Below are 14,014 nucleotides of genomic sequence, written 5' to 3'. Positions count from 1 at the left end.
ATTTCACTGATCAACTGATAATGAAAAGATTCTCCGACAGTGATCTCGTTTTGATGAGGTTTTGGTCTTTATTGTCTCAACCCTGTATGCTACACTAAGGAAATATTATTCTTTACCTAAAACAATAATATATCGGTGTACCCCTAGGAGGAATAAAACAGATGATTTAAATGTTTCATCAATTCCTACCAAATACTTTTGTTAATTTATATAATTGATATTAATAAAATAATTCCGATGATTTTGTAGTTTTAGGGATATTTTTAATCTAATGACAGCATGTAATAAATCGATTTTTCCCTCATATTCGTATGGTTTGTCATACATATTGAATGTATTGAGATGAATTTTATTTATTTTGAATTCGTGACATGTGACATAGGGGGAGTGGGGGGTCCATGCTTCTGTGACAATTTGTGACAAAGGGGGGAGGGGGAGTAAAAAATCGTCAAAAAAAGTGTGACGTCTTTTATGGACAGCCCCTTGACATAAAATTGTATGGGATATCAAGTGATATCGCACATGATATCATCGGATATCAAGTATATCCGTATATCACTTGATATCAGCGCTAATGTGAACATACTATTATTAGTCTGTGATTAATGCAAGATTCGCAACAGCTTGAATTAGATTAAATGCTGTCAAATAATAGGTACATTTTATTATCTGTGTAAGATATTTTGAGATCTGCACGCTCATTTAATGTTACATTCAGGTGAGTAATTTGTACTCACTTTTGCTTATTTATTTCAAATGTCAAAAAGTGAGTAATATTGATTTAGAAGACTAAGTAAATTCTACTCAGTTTTTAAATTGACAACAAGTTTTACTCACAGTACATTGAAAACGTTGTGTGAAAATTTACCTTCACTGAACTTTTCCTTTTGTCTGAGGCGGAACCATATTATAAGAGCACATTATCGAAATGCTTACTATACACCTCAAAGCAATTTGCGCAGGTTCAAGACGGTAAGAAATTGTTCAGTCATATATCAAGTATTTTATTTAATTTTTCTATATAAGAATACATCAGAGCATTTCTACGAATGCTGTACACAATGCCAGTACGTGGGCAACGTAGGAAGGCAGACGGATCCTTTCCAATGACCGATGAACAGGTAGCGGCTTACTTCATTCGTTGGATAAAAGTAAGTCAGTATTTGTTTAAAGCAAAGAATTCCTTATTCGAATTTCTTATTCAATTCGAATGATATTGAGTAATATTTACTCACTCGTGCTAATTTTCCCATTAGTAGCACTGAGTAAATGTTACTTAGAATTTGACAAATACCATATTTACTCAAAAGTGAGTAAACAAGCTTTACTCTCTATAGAGTAGTTCCACTTTTAACGAAAGTGAAAGAAATTGTACGCACTTTAGAGTAACATTGAACGAGCGTGTGTTATTAAAATCGAGCGAAACAAAAATCGAGTTCTTTTTCACAATAATCGGTAGTAACATGTGATTAGGGCATATCGCACGATTTGCCCTTGCGAATGTTACAAAATATAATGCTCATTGCTCGGCTCTACAACCTTCATTTACACAATAATCGATATAATCTCGTAGATAGAAATCCAATCTACAAAATTGTGCGCAATATGCAAAAATTTCATGTTTAAAACTTGAGTAATGAGCATTATTTTTCGTAATTTTCAAAAGGGCATATCGCACGATATGCCCCAATCACATGTTAGTACCGATTTACCAACCGCTATGATAAATCTCGGTTGATTTTTCATTAGGTGACAGTTTCTCTTTAATCACTCTCTCTTTCGATTATTGTGATGTGATTAAAAAGATTTTCTTTGATATCACTATTCTGTTTGAAAGTCGAAAGTTTCGGGTATCATTTCATGCAAAGAGTTGAGTGATAAACGTGGAAACCGCTTGGTAATTAAAAGAAAGAAAACAAAGAGAAACTGTCACTTGCCTATACGCCCTTTTGAAAAATTAACCGAGAAATGAGCTCAACATTGACTGTTCGTGAAGATTATTAGAATCAAGAAGCAAAACAATAACATTGCAATGAACCCGGTGTATATCATTATTATTTTTGTGTTAAATAATAGTTTACTTGTGTTTGGTGGACTATCAGGAATTTATGTTGATAATGGAGTAGGACAGACTGTAATGGATGTATCAATGACCAGTGATGATCAGCAGGAAATTGAACACGAAATATTAGAGCTTCTAGGACTTCCTGACAGACCACATAAACTTCATCTGCATTCTTCAATCAGGTAACAACATATCTGCATTTACTGTAGTTTGGTTAAGGCCATTCGCAACGCGGTGATGGATACCTGTTCTAAAATGACATACTGTCGTATAATTTTAAACTGTCAAAAATAAAACTCCAGCTTGATCTCAACGTGAAGATTTAAAATCTGTTCTATATATTTTTGTAAATATAATGGTGTTATGTCTATTTACTATGATGTTTCAAATCAGAAACCAACAAACTAAATTGATGATTTCGAAAACGACATGAATATTTTACAGGAACTTCTAGAATTTCTGGATCATTGTGAGCTAAAGTGCTTCTAATTGACACTGTATTATTAGAGCAAATTCAGCAACTAGAAGTTCTATAATAGAGCAGAAACTGGAAAAAACGTATACCCAGCAAGCCGTTCTAGTTTTATTTATTCGACTAGTTCTGTCAAAATTAAAACTGGTCTACAATGCAGTTCTATTTTTTGTATATTTGAAACACGAGTAAAACACTGCTGGGGCTGCCAGTTTTCTAGTTATAAAATTCAGTATTGAATTTTGTAACTGACATTAATTATGCATCTAGAACTAGAACACTACTGAATATGCCCTCAAGTGAAAAACATTTAAAGCTTCCCGCACGGCCTTTTGACTACCTGGACAGCCATGGCCACCAGACGGCTACCAAAATTGATTCAGTGACGGTTGTCAAATCCAATTTGACAAAACAAAGTCGCCTGTATCTAAGAGCAAATTCAGCAGCTGCAAGATTCATATGGGTGGTCTATAATGTAAATGAAACTGAAACAAACGTATCCCCAGCAATCCGTTTTAGTTTTATTTATTCGACCAGTTCTACTGTCAAATTTAAAACTGGTATACATGGCCGTTCTATTTTTTCTATATTTGAAACACAGATAAAACGCTACTGGGGCTGCCAGTTTATTTTGTTATAATTTCTAGATTTAAATTTTAAAACTGACATAAATTATGCAACTAGAACTAGAACACTCCTGAATATGCCCTAAGTTATCTGAGCGTTTTCATCTTACCTTCACGCTTAAAAATAGTTACTCAAAAATGAGTGAGATCTCACTCATCTACAGAAAAAGTGGGACAACTCTAATTTAGAGTAACTCCGAAGTTACTCAAATTTGAGTTCTTCCACTGGAAACGATGTTTGGGTAAAATCTACTCATTTACTGAGTAATACTTTATTTTTACAAGTGCCAAAAAATAGAGTAACTATCACTCAAATTTTGAGTGAAATTTTAGTTCACATATACCAAATTTGCAAAAAAAAACTACTTTTCTGATTGTATTGTATTAAAATATTAAGTAATTGAACTCAATACTATATCAAGTGGTGGTCGCTAGGAGTAGTGTTTCAATCGCAAATTAACATACATGTTAGTTATGCTCAGGCAGCAATCAGACACTTATTTCTCATAAATGACATTTGAGCATATTCGTTTCCAGTCTAAATCACAGCATGGAGTTTATCATTCCGGTTTTTGCAGACACAACACCGTTTGTGTTGAGCGACTCACCCTCGAAAAACGCGATCTCACTATCACAAAATACAACCTGTTGCTACAAATGGTTAATACAACTGTTAGACTGATCTTGCGAATAGTAACAAAAAAACCCTTCTTAATCCACCTAGTGGTGTGATAATGCCTTTCTCTTCTTTCATAACAGTCTCATGAAAATATATTTCATACTTTTATTAAATAATTTCAGATACTAATTATAACACCAATTGATTCAGATTGATTCGAGTAGTTCACAAAATCATGCTTCAGTGTTTATGTCACACAGTCAGCATCATTTTTCCAAACTAGTGGCCCTTATTACCGGTGTCACTACATGGTGAAAACCAAGTGAAGTGACTGTGACCCTTATTATGGGTACCACTTCACGGTGAAAATCGAGTGAAGTGAATGTAGGTCCTTATTACGGAAGTCGCTTCTGAGACAAAAGTAATTACTTGAATGAACTTGATGTCATTATGAAAATCACGCCACCAACATTTTGTTGAAAAAATAGTTTTTTCCACCACAGTGATCACTTCACTATGCGTGATACCGGTAATAGGTAAAATCAAGTGAAGTGACATGTAAGTAAAGTGAATGTGAAAGTGGAGTGAGAACGGTAATAAGGGCCAGTGCTTGACATTTGCGTTGCCTATTTGTATGAGAACAGTGATGCTAATCTAAAAAAAGCCTTCTTAGTCCACTTAGTGAAATTTTCATATATCTTGAAAAATCACCATAGGGGGGAGTACATGAAATTTTCGAAATCGAAAAAAAATTTTTGATGCCAAAAGGCTTAGAATTGCATGAAACGTCGAGATTTAGTGTCATCTCGAAAAAATTCCCAGAAAGTTGATTTTTTCAAAAAATTTTTTTTTTGAGATGACACTAAATTTCGATGTTTTATGCAGTTTTAAGAGTTTTGGCATCAAAAAAAAATTTCGATTTTGGAAATTTCATGTACTCCCCCCTATGGTGCTTTTTCAAGATCGAAAATTATCAAACCTTTACCACCGGGCAGCACCCCTTAAGCATGTCCGATTTAGGTCAAATTTTGCATGAAAGCTTTTTTCGAGGTGCTTAAACTTTTGAGCACTAGAACTTAACGAAAATAGAGGTGATCCCAAAATTTTGGCACCCTTATATATAAGAGCGGTAAAAATCAACGTGTTTTGTCGGTTACGTCACTTATACAATCATATCTCCGGAACCAAATGTCACAGCCATTTGGTCTTCGAACTCGATCAATGGACCGACAGTAGCTTTCAAACGAGCCCAAGTTTGTTAAAATCGGTTCAGCCATCTCTGAGAAAATTGAGCGCGTTCAAATACAACGCTTTTTGTCGGTTACGTCACTTATACAATCATATCTCCGGAACCAAAAGTCACAGCCATTTGATCTTCGAACTTGATCAATGGCCCGACAGTACCTTTCAAACGAGCCCAAGTTTGTTAAAATCGGTTCAGCCATCTCTGAGAAAATTGAGCGCGTTCAAATGCAACGCTTTTTGTCGGTTACGTCACTTATACAATCATATCTCCGGAACCAAAAGTCTCAGCCATTTGATCTTCGAACTTGATCAATGGTCCGACAGTAGCTTTCAAACGAGCCCAAGTTTGTTAAAATCGGTTCAGCCATTTCTGAGAAAATTGAGCGCGTTCAAATACAACGCTTTTTGTCGGTTACGTCACTTATACAATAATATCTCCGGAACCAAATATCTTCTAAAAGTGCACACACACACACATACACACAGACATTTTCCGATCTCGTCGAACTGAGTCGAATGGTATATAACACTATGGGTCTCCGAGGCTCCGTTCGAAAGTCGGTTTTTCCAGCAATTCTAATACCTTTCTGTAGAGAAAGGCAAAAACGAGTTCTTGCGTTAAACTCAAATTTAGAGTAGGAGTTACTTAATATCATTGATGATAACTACTCAATGTTTGACGTTTCCATGTATCATTTGAAAATGAGTAACTAGTACTCAAACTTTGAGTAACTTTTTCTAAGCGTGTTCGCTGAAAATGTCAAAGATTTCAATGTGGAAAAATCCTGGTGGATAGGGTTGTATTGTTTGAGTTGTATATCTGGCAGCGGTGAGGCAGTCGGTCACCAGAATGTCTGCCAGCCATATTTTTCCAGCTGGCAGCGTTCAGTCAGCCATCTGGCAGCCATGTGTATAGGAGTTATATTGATAATTTCTGAAATGTCATTCGACGCTTTGACATCTCGTCTATCAGATTTCGTTACAGTCACTCACGCAAAAAAAAATTAAAAGGGTTCTATTCATCATTTTAAAATAATTTCGTCAAGCATGGCATTTCACCAGAGTGATAAACGCTAGAGTCAGATTTTTGCCACACCGAGGATGAAAAAACGAAGCACCGCACAAAGAGGAAAGCGCACTTCTTCTCAGTGTCGAATAGACAGCATTTGAGTGTGTGCTTGTGGTTAAAGCAGCTGGCGCGAGTGAAACACATTCTCTTCGCATGAATCGCTCACACGCGCTCTCGTCTAAATACACCCAAGTGACCACTGGCGCGTGACGGTGAGCGAACACTTCTGTGAACTTCAATTAATAGAGAGTAGATCTGGCCTTGCTATGAAAAATTTGCAAGGAAAACCAAAAATTTTACGATAAATTGTTTTATTTTGCTGATTTTGCGTGTCCACGCTTCATCTACGAAAACCATACAGCAGAGTGCTCACCGGCGTGTACACCTCTGTGAAAGTATCTGCATCCACCTCGGAGAATTTATTAGCTAATGCTCTAGCACTTTGGTGCGATTCAGTGGAAGAGGTAAAAGGAGATAAACAAACGCACTCTTGATGTGTGCACACTCTATACAACAGTGGTGTATAAATGTGAAAGAGAAGAGCTCTCGTTGAAGTTGTCAGTGCGAGGGGAGAAATTTTGCTTGCTCTTCGTCACACAGAGGAGATAGACATCTCTGAAGCAGTTTTAAATAGCGGCCCTTACACGAGCATTAAAAATGTCATTTTAAATGATGACTAAGTAATGATGTATTTCAAATTTGTTAGAAATCTCGTCATTAGTGCACCATTACACGTTCATGTAAATGATATTATTTTTTAGTAATGACATTTTTAATGACTCGTGTAAGGGCCGCTAATGTTTCAAATTTGTGCTTGAAAAATAGTATTAACCCCCACCGTTGCGCTTGACGTTTTAGTTGTAGATCTAAAGTAGATCAGTCCATATAAAATAAAACAGTGTTGGGAATACCTAATTTTGCATTACATGTGGCTACCACATTCAGTTATGGAAAAATAGCCAGTTAATATTGCATGCAGTCTTGTCGCGAACTCGCTAATGATACACGGGGTGTTCCGACAAATCATGACTCAACACTTGAAGGAATATTGAATTTTAAAGATTTTAACAAGGTCAGAGATACCAGATAAAAATTTTAAATATCTTCAGACAGGGTTGAAAAAGTCTGTAAATCTAAAAAAATGCCAGCTGGCTTCAATTTCTCTATAAAGTATGATACACAAAACTGACCTGGCGAGAAAAGAAAAGTCGCGAAAATTTCAAAAGTCTGTAAATTGTGACTTGTGTCTGCGAAAAACTAGATTTTCAGTCAAACAATGTCTGTAACAAACAATGTCTGCAGCACTATATAAGAAATTCGTAGATTTCCAGACAAATCTGCAGACCTGACATCTCTGAACAAGGTCACAGACACTCCAACTAACCAGATCTTTTTCCAGATTCTGCCAATTTCACCAGATTTTGTCCGATCTCACCAGATCTTTACGCTTTTGGCCTCTAGAGACGATAGATGGTGAGACCTTTTTTTGCTCATTGAAAATGAAGTCGAAAGACACAGACAAATCCAGATAAATTTTCGAGTCAGACAACAGATTTTTGAAAAAATAACATGGCAACTCTGCTGATAATTTTGATTGCCATCTCCAGGGATGCCAGGTCAAATTTTAAAAATTAGCGAAATGTTTCAAACAAAACACTCCACTATCATAATAAAGCGAGCGAAAAGACGTCATTTTGACGGGGCGGCGAATCACCTAGGACATTTTTTTTTGCTCATCCAAGTCATCGTTTCGGAGACGGGATTCAGTATTTTTTGTTTACTAAACCAACGAGGGGGCGGCAATTTTTTTTTGTTGCGCCATTGTACGAAGATATGAAGAATAAATGCTCATTGAATATATTTTTCTATGACCATAATTTAATGGAATAACATATTTTTATTGTATTTCATTTTTTAGTAAATACAAATTTTTTATGCAAAGCAATACTGATTTTTTATGAAAATATCTGACATCTCTGACGGGAATACATGTTAGCTTGTACAATTGATCTAGAGATGGGCAATTCGCTCTTGAGCTCAGACTGGGTAACCCAGTTCGCCGACAGTACCTTTCAAACGAGCCCAAGTTTGTTAAAATCGGTTCAGCCATCTCTGGGAAAATTGAGCGCGTTCAAATGCAACGCTTTTTGTCGGTTACGTCACTTATACAATCATATCTCCGGAACCAAAAGTCTCAGCCATTTGATCTTCGAACTTGATCAATGGTCCGACAGTAGCTTTCAAACGAGCCCAAGTTTGTTAAAATCGGTTCACCCATTTCTGAGAAAATTGAGCGCGTTCAAATACAACGCTTTTTGTCGGTTACGTCACTTATACAATCATATCTCCGGAACCAAAAGTCACAGCCATTTGATCTTCGAACTTGATCAATGGCCCAACAGTAGCTTTCAAACGAGCCCAAGTTTGTTAAAATCGGTTCAGCCATCTCTGAGAAAATTGAGCGCGTTCAAATATCTTCTAAAAGTGCACACACACACATACACACACACACACACACACACACACACACACACACACACACACACACACACACACACACACACATACACACAGACATTTTCCGATCTCGTCGAACTGAGTCGAATGGTATATAACACTATGGGTCTCCGAGGCTCCGTTCGAAAGTCGGTTTTTCCAGCAATTCTAATACCTTTCTGTAGAGAAAGGCAAAAACGAGTTCTTGCGTTAAACTCAAATTTAGAGTAGGAGTTACTTAATATCATTGATGATAACTACTCAATGTTTGACGTTTCCATGTATCATTTGAAAATGAGTAACTAGTACTCAAACTTTGAGTAACTTTTTCTAAGCGTGTTCGCTGAAAATGTCAAAGATTTCAATGTGGAAAAATCCTGGTGGATAGGGTTGTATTGTTTGAGTTGTATATCTGGCAGCGGTGAGGCAGTCGGTCACCAGAATGTCTGCCAGCCATATTTTTCCAGCTGGCAGCGTTCAGTCAGCCATCTGGCAGCCATGTGTATAGGAGTTATATTGATAATTTCTGAAATGTCATTCGACGCTTTGACATCTCGTCTATCAGATTTCGTTACAGTCACTCACGCAAAAAAAAAATTAAAAGGGTTCTATTCATCATTTTAAAATAATTTCGTCAAGCATGGCATTTCACCAGAGTGATAAACGCTAGAGTCAGATTTTTGCCACACCGAGGATGAAAAAACGAAGCACCGCACAAAGAGGAAAGCGCACTTCTTCTCAGTGTCGAATAGACAGCATTTGAGTGTGTGCTTGTGGTTAAAGCAGCTGGCGCGAGTGAAACACATTCTCTTCGCATGAATCGCTCACACGCGCTCTCGTCTAAATACACCCAAGTGACCACTGGCGCGTGACGGTGAGCGAACACTTCTGTGAACTTCAATTAATAGAGAGTAGATCTGCCCTTGCTATGAAAAATTTGCAAGGAAAACCAAAAATTTTACGATAAATTGTTTTATTTTGCTGATTTTGCGTGTCCACGCTTCATCTACGAAAACCATACAGCAGAGTGCTCACCGGCGTGTACACCTCTGTGAAAGTATCTGCATCCACCTCGGAGAATTTATTAGCTAATGCTCTAGCACTTTGGTGCGATTCAGTGGAAGAGGTAAAAGGAGATAAACAAACGCACTCTTGATGTGTGCACACTCTATACAACAGTGGTGTATAAATGTGAAAGAGAAGAGCTCTCGTTGAAGTTGTCAGTGCGAGGGGAGAAATTTTGCTTGCTCTTCGTCACACAGAGGAGATAGACATCTCTGAAGCAGTTTTAAATAGCGGCCCTTACACGAGCATTAAAAATGTCATTTTAAATGATGACTAAGTAATGATGTATTTCAAATTTGTTAGAAATCTCGTCATTAGTGCACCATTACACGTTCATGTAAATGATATTATTTTTTAGTAATGACATTTTTAATGACTCGTGTAATGGCCGCTAATGTTTCAAATTTGTGCTTGAAAAATAGTGTTAACCCCCACCGTTGCGCTTGACGTTTTAGTTGTAGATCTAAAGTAGATCAGTCCATATAAAATAAAACAGTGTTGGGAATACCTAATTTTGCATTACATGTGGCTACCACATTCAGTTATGGAAAAATAGCCAGTTAATATTGCATGCAGTCTTGTCGCGAACTCGCTAATGATACACGGGGTGTTCCGACTTTGACGGGATGATGCAAAATAGATAAAAGACAAATCATGACTCAACACTTGAAGGAATATTGAATTTTAAAGATTTTAACAAGGTCAGAGATACCAGATAAAAATTTTAAATATCTTCAGACAGGGTTGAAAAAGTCTGTAAATCTAAAAAAATGCCAGCTGGCTTCAATTTCTCTATAAAGTATGATACACAAAACTGACCTGGCGAGAAAAGAAAAGTCGCGAAAATTTCAAAAGTCTGTAAATTGTGACTTGTGTCTGCGAAAAACTAGATTTTCAGTCAAACAATGTCTGTAACAAACAATGTCTGCAGCACTATATAAGAAATTCGTAGATTTCCAGACAAATCTGCAGACCTGACATCTCTGAACAAGGTCACAGACACTCCAACTAACCAGATCTTTTTCCAGATTCTGCCAATTTCACCAGATTTTGTCCGATCTCACCAGATCTTTACGCTTTTGGCCTCTAGAGACGATAGATGGTGAGACCTTTTTTTGCTCATTGAAAATGAAGTCGAAAGACACAGACAAATCCAGATAAATTTTCGAGTCAGACAACAGATTTTTGAAAAAATAACATGGCAACTCTGCTGATAATTTTGATTGCCATCTCCAGGGATGCCAGGTCAAATTTTAAAAATTAGCGAAATGTTTCAAACAAAACACTCCACTATCATAATAAAGCGAGCGAAAAGACGTCATTTTGACGGGGCGGCGAATCACCTAGGACATTTTTTTTGCTCATCCAAGTCATCGTTTCGGAGACGGGATTCAGTATTTTTTGTTTACTAAACCAACGAGGGGGCGGCAATTTTTTTTTGTTGCGCCATTGTACGAAGATATGAAGAATGAATGCTCATTGAATATATTTTTCTATGACCATAATTTAATGGAATAACATATTTTTATTGTATTTCATTTTTTAGTAAATACAAATTTTTTATGCAAAGCAATACTGATTTTTTATGAAAATATCTGACATCTCTGACGGGAATACATGTTAGCTTGTACAATTGATCTAGAGATGGGCAATTCGCTCTTGAGCTCAGACTGGGTAACCCAGTTCGCCGCATTGTGAAGAGGGAAATAAGCTACGAGCTGAACGAGTCTTCGGTTCTTGAAGAGCGAGTTCTAAACGAGAAAAAATGTTTGCACCAAGTTTTGTTATTTCTAACATGTCTAAATCTATCCTTTATTAACAGATTGAATGAGACATTATCAGTAAGAAATCTTACATCCCACGGCGCAAGAAAAACGAGTCGCAAAATTAGCATTAGTTCAATCTAAATAAGCTGATGAGCGATTTCTTTTGGTGAGCTGATAGGTTCGGAACTGCTCACCAATATGAGCTGTTTCGCACACCTCTAAATCGAACTACATATCCGAAAACACCACATAGTAACTTTGCAATAGAATACCGAGCAAGGGGAGGATCACTTCTGATATATTTGATATATTAAATGTTATAAACTCTGCATTACGGGTTTCTTTTGGTTACGTGTACCGCTTACAATGCACTTTTTCAGTGTGTGTATTGCATTGACTTTAAACAAAGATATCAGATTAACAAGATATCCAGCTCTAACATTTCTCGGACAAATCATTGGCAACATCCTGTTTTGGGAGTTTTAAATCAAAGACATCATATTAACAAGATATCTAGCTCTCACATTTCCCGAACAAATCATTGGCAACATCCTTTTTTGCGAGCATGTCGCCCTCAGGTGTGTCCGCATCGAGTCTCATATAAGTATAACCGGATGTCGTGAATACGAATAAAACTGAAACGCTTCCTTCACACTTCCGAATAGCAGTTAGTTGATCGATTGAATTGTGCAAGCATTCCCATTATTCGCTACTAGAATTCTTAACTGACACAGAGTTAAATATTACAAAGTAGTTTTTATAGTTCTTTATAACAAAATATAAAAACTACAAGCAGGCGCGTAGCCAGAGAAAATTTTCGGGGGGGGTTTTAGAACATGGTGATAAATCAACACATGTACAATTTATATCACAATGTTTCCCATGGGTTATAATTTTCTGTTTCGGGGGGGGGGTTTGAACCCCTAAAACCCTCCCCCCCCCTGTATACGCGCCTGGTCTTAATTACTGCTCTGTGTTACATAAGAAATCGATCTGATTCGTAATTTATAAATTCAGTAAATGTGAAATTTGTACATTATTTAATCAAGTAATTGTGAATTAAGGTCCCCAAGTATGATTATGTCCCGGGTTGGCGGTTCAATGCATAGGACGCTGGTCTTACAAGCCAGCTGTCGTATGTTCGAGCCCCGACCTGGAAGGATTCTTAGTGTCAGTAGGATCCATAGTACTAGCCATGCAATGATTCTGTACGCTAAGAATCGGCTGCGAAGTCTGTTGAAACAGAAAGGCCAAATTCCACGGAAGGAATGTAATGCCAAGACTTTGCTTAAGTATGATTATGTAACAAGGTAGTTTTTCATTACACTATGTTATTACACACTTGTTACACGGTCATGCTTAGGGATTCGAATTTAGGTGTTGGACCCCCTCAAATAGAAGGTAACATAGAATTCAATTCTATCTTCTGATCATGCTTATATGAGCCTGCCTAGGCTAGCTTTGCCGTTCTAAATTTATAACTGATTCAATCTAGAATAACTATTCGTCTCTCATTTCATATTTTTCGCCTCTTGTAGTTAATGCTTGCCGAAAAGAACCAATCAAAATCGATATAGTAGACATTTCAAAACCAAATAACATATAATTTTTACGTTTCGTCTTTGACTCATAAACTCGGCAGTTCAATTTGAACCGCTAAGCAGACGTAGAGTTTCTGCTACTTACAGAACACTTCTTGTTGTGCAACTGAGTGCAATGTCTTTTCTGACGTGCCGAACGAAAACATAACCATTCTTATACAATCACCAATTTTCAATACATGCTTTCCCTAGGCAAACGAATTTTCCCAATTATCAACACTGTTATCTTATTTTAAAGACTTTGTACATTTGCCAACGTCACAGCATGAAAAAAATGTTCGTCAAATCTTCTGATAGCTTTATTATTAAGACACGTACAGCGGAACAATTGTACTCACCTTTCTTCCCACTCGATTGTTGTGCAGATTCATCAAGCTTCGATCGTCATTTTCGATTTCCCGTGCGTCCAGAAACTTCATGGTGAAGCGCATTCCAAACCCGATATCGGCAGAGCATCCGCCCCATTTCCAGCTCTGTGTGAATAAAGGGAACAAAAAATCATGCATACGGGCGTGAAAACAAGATACTGAGGCGGAGAAGTTGCATTTTTTTTAAATTAGCGAGGCCGCATCGATACCTACATCACTTTCGGAGGCAAACTGCATCTTTTGCCTTGAGTCGCAAACGCACATCGTAATGTTTCCTTTGGCACACGCTGCCGTTATCGCATGCACGGCTCCGGCGCTAGTAATTCCATAAATAAAAGACGCTTCTCGGGAACCTTAAAATATTATCATGAAAAGAGAAACCACTACGATGAAAACAAAACCATTCTAAGGAAATAAGTTTAAAAAGTTTAATTCCAGAAATAGGTTATTCTAGTTTTAGTCAAGCTAATGGGAGTTGAAAGGAAACGATAAGTAACTTAGCACTTAGAAACAACAAAAATACAGTGGTTTACTGATTATTGGCTTATATATATATATATATATATATATATATATATATATATATATATATATATATATATATATATATATATATATATAT

General features: G+C 36.9%; 1 protein-coding gene across 1 annotated transcript in view; it reads left to right on the top strand.

Moving 5' to 3' along the window:
- The first annotated feature begins 1,786 nt into the window (after nt 1-1,786).
- LOC131440673 (protein 60A-like) overlaps nt 1,787-14,014 on the top strand; it is a 160,947-nt gene continuing 148,719 nt past the window's right edge. Inside the window, exon 1 of the mRNA XM_058612157.1 lies at nt 1,787-2,247. Within this exon, the coding sequence (XP_058468140.1) occupies nt 2,033-2,247 (215 nt within the window). The 5' untranslated portion in view covers nt 1,787-2,032. The remainder of the gene's footprint in view (nt 2,248-14,014) is intronic.

This window comes from Malaya genurostris, chromosome 1, assembly GCF_030247185.1.
Source record: "Malaya genurostris strain Urasoe2022 chromosome 1, Malgen_1.1, whole genome shotgun sequence".
NCBI lineage: Eukaryota > Metazoa > Arthropoda > Insecta > Diptera > Culicidae > Malaya > Malaya genurostris.
This window is presented reverse-complemented; position numbering and strand designations above follow the sequence as displayed.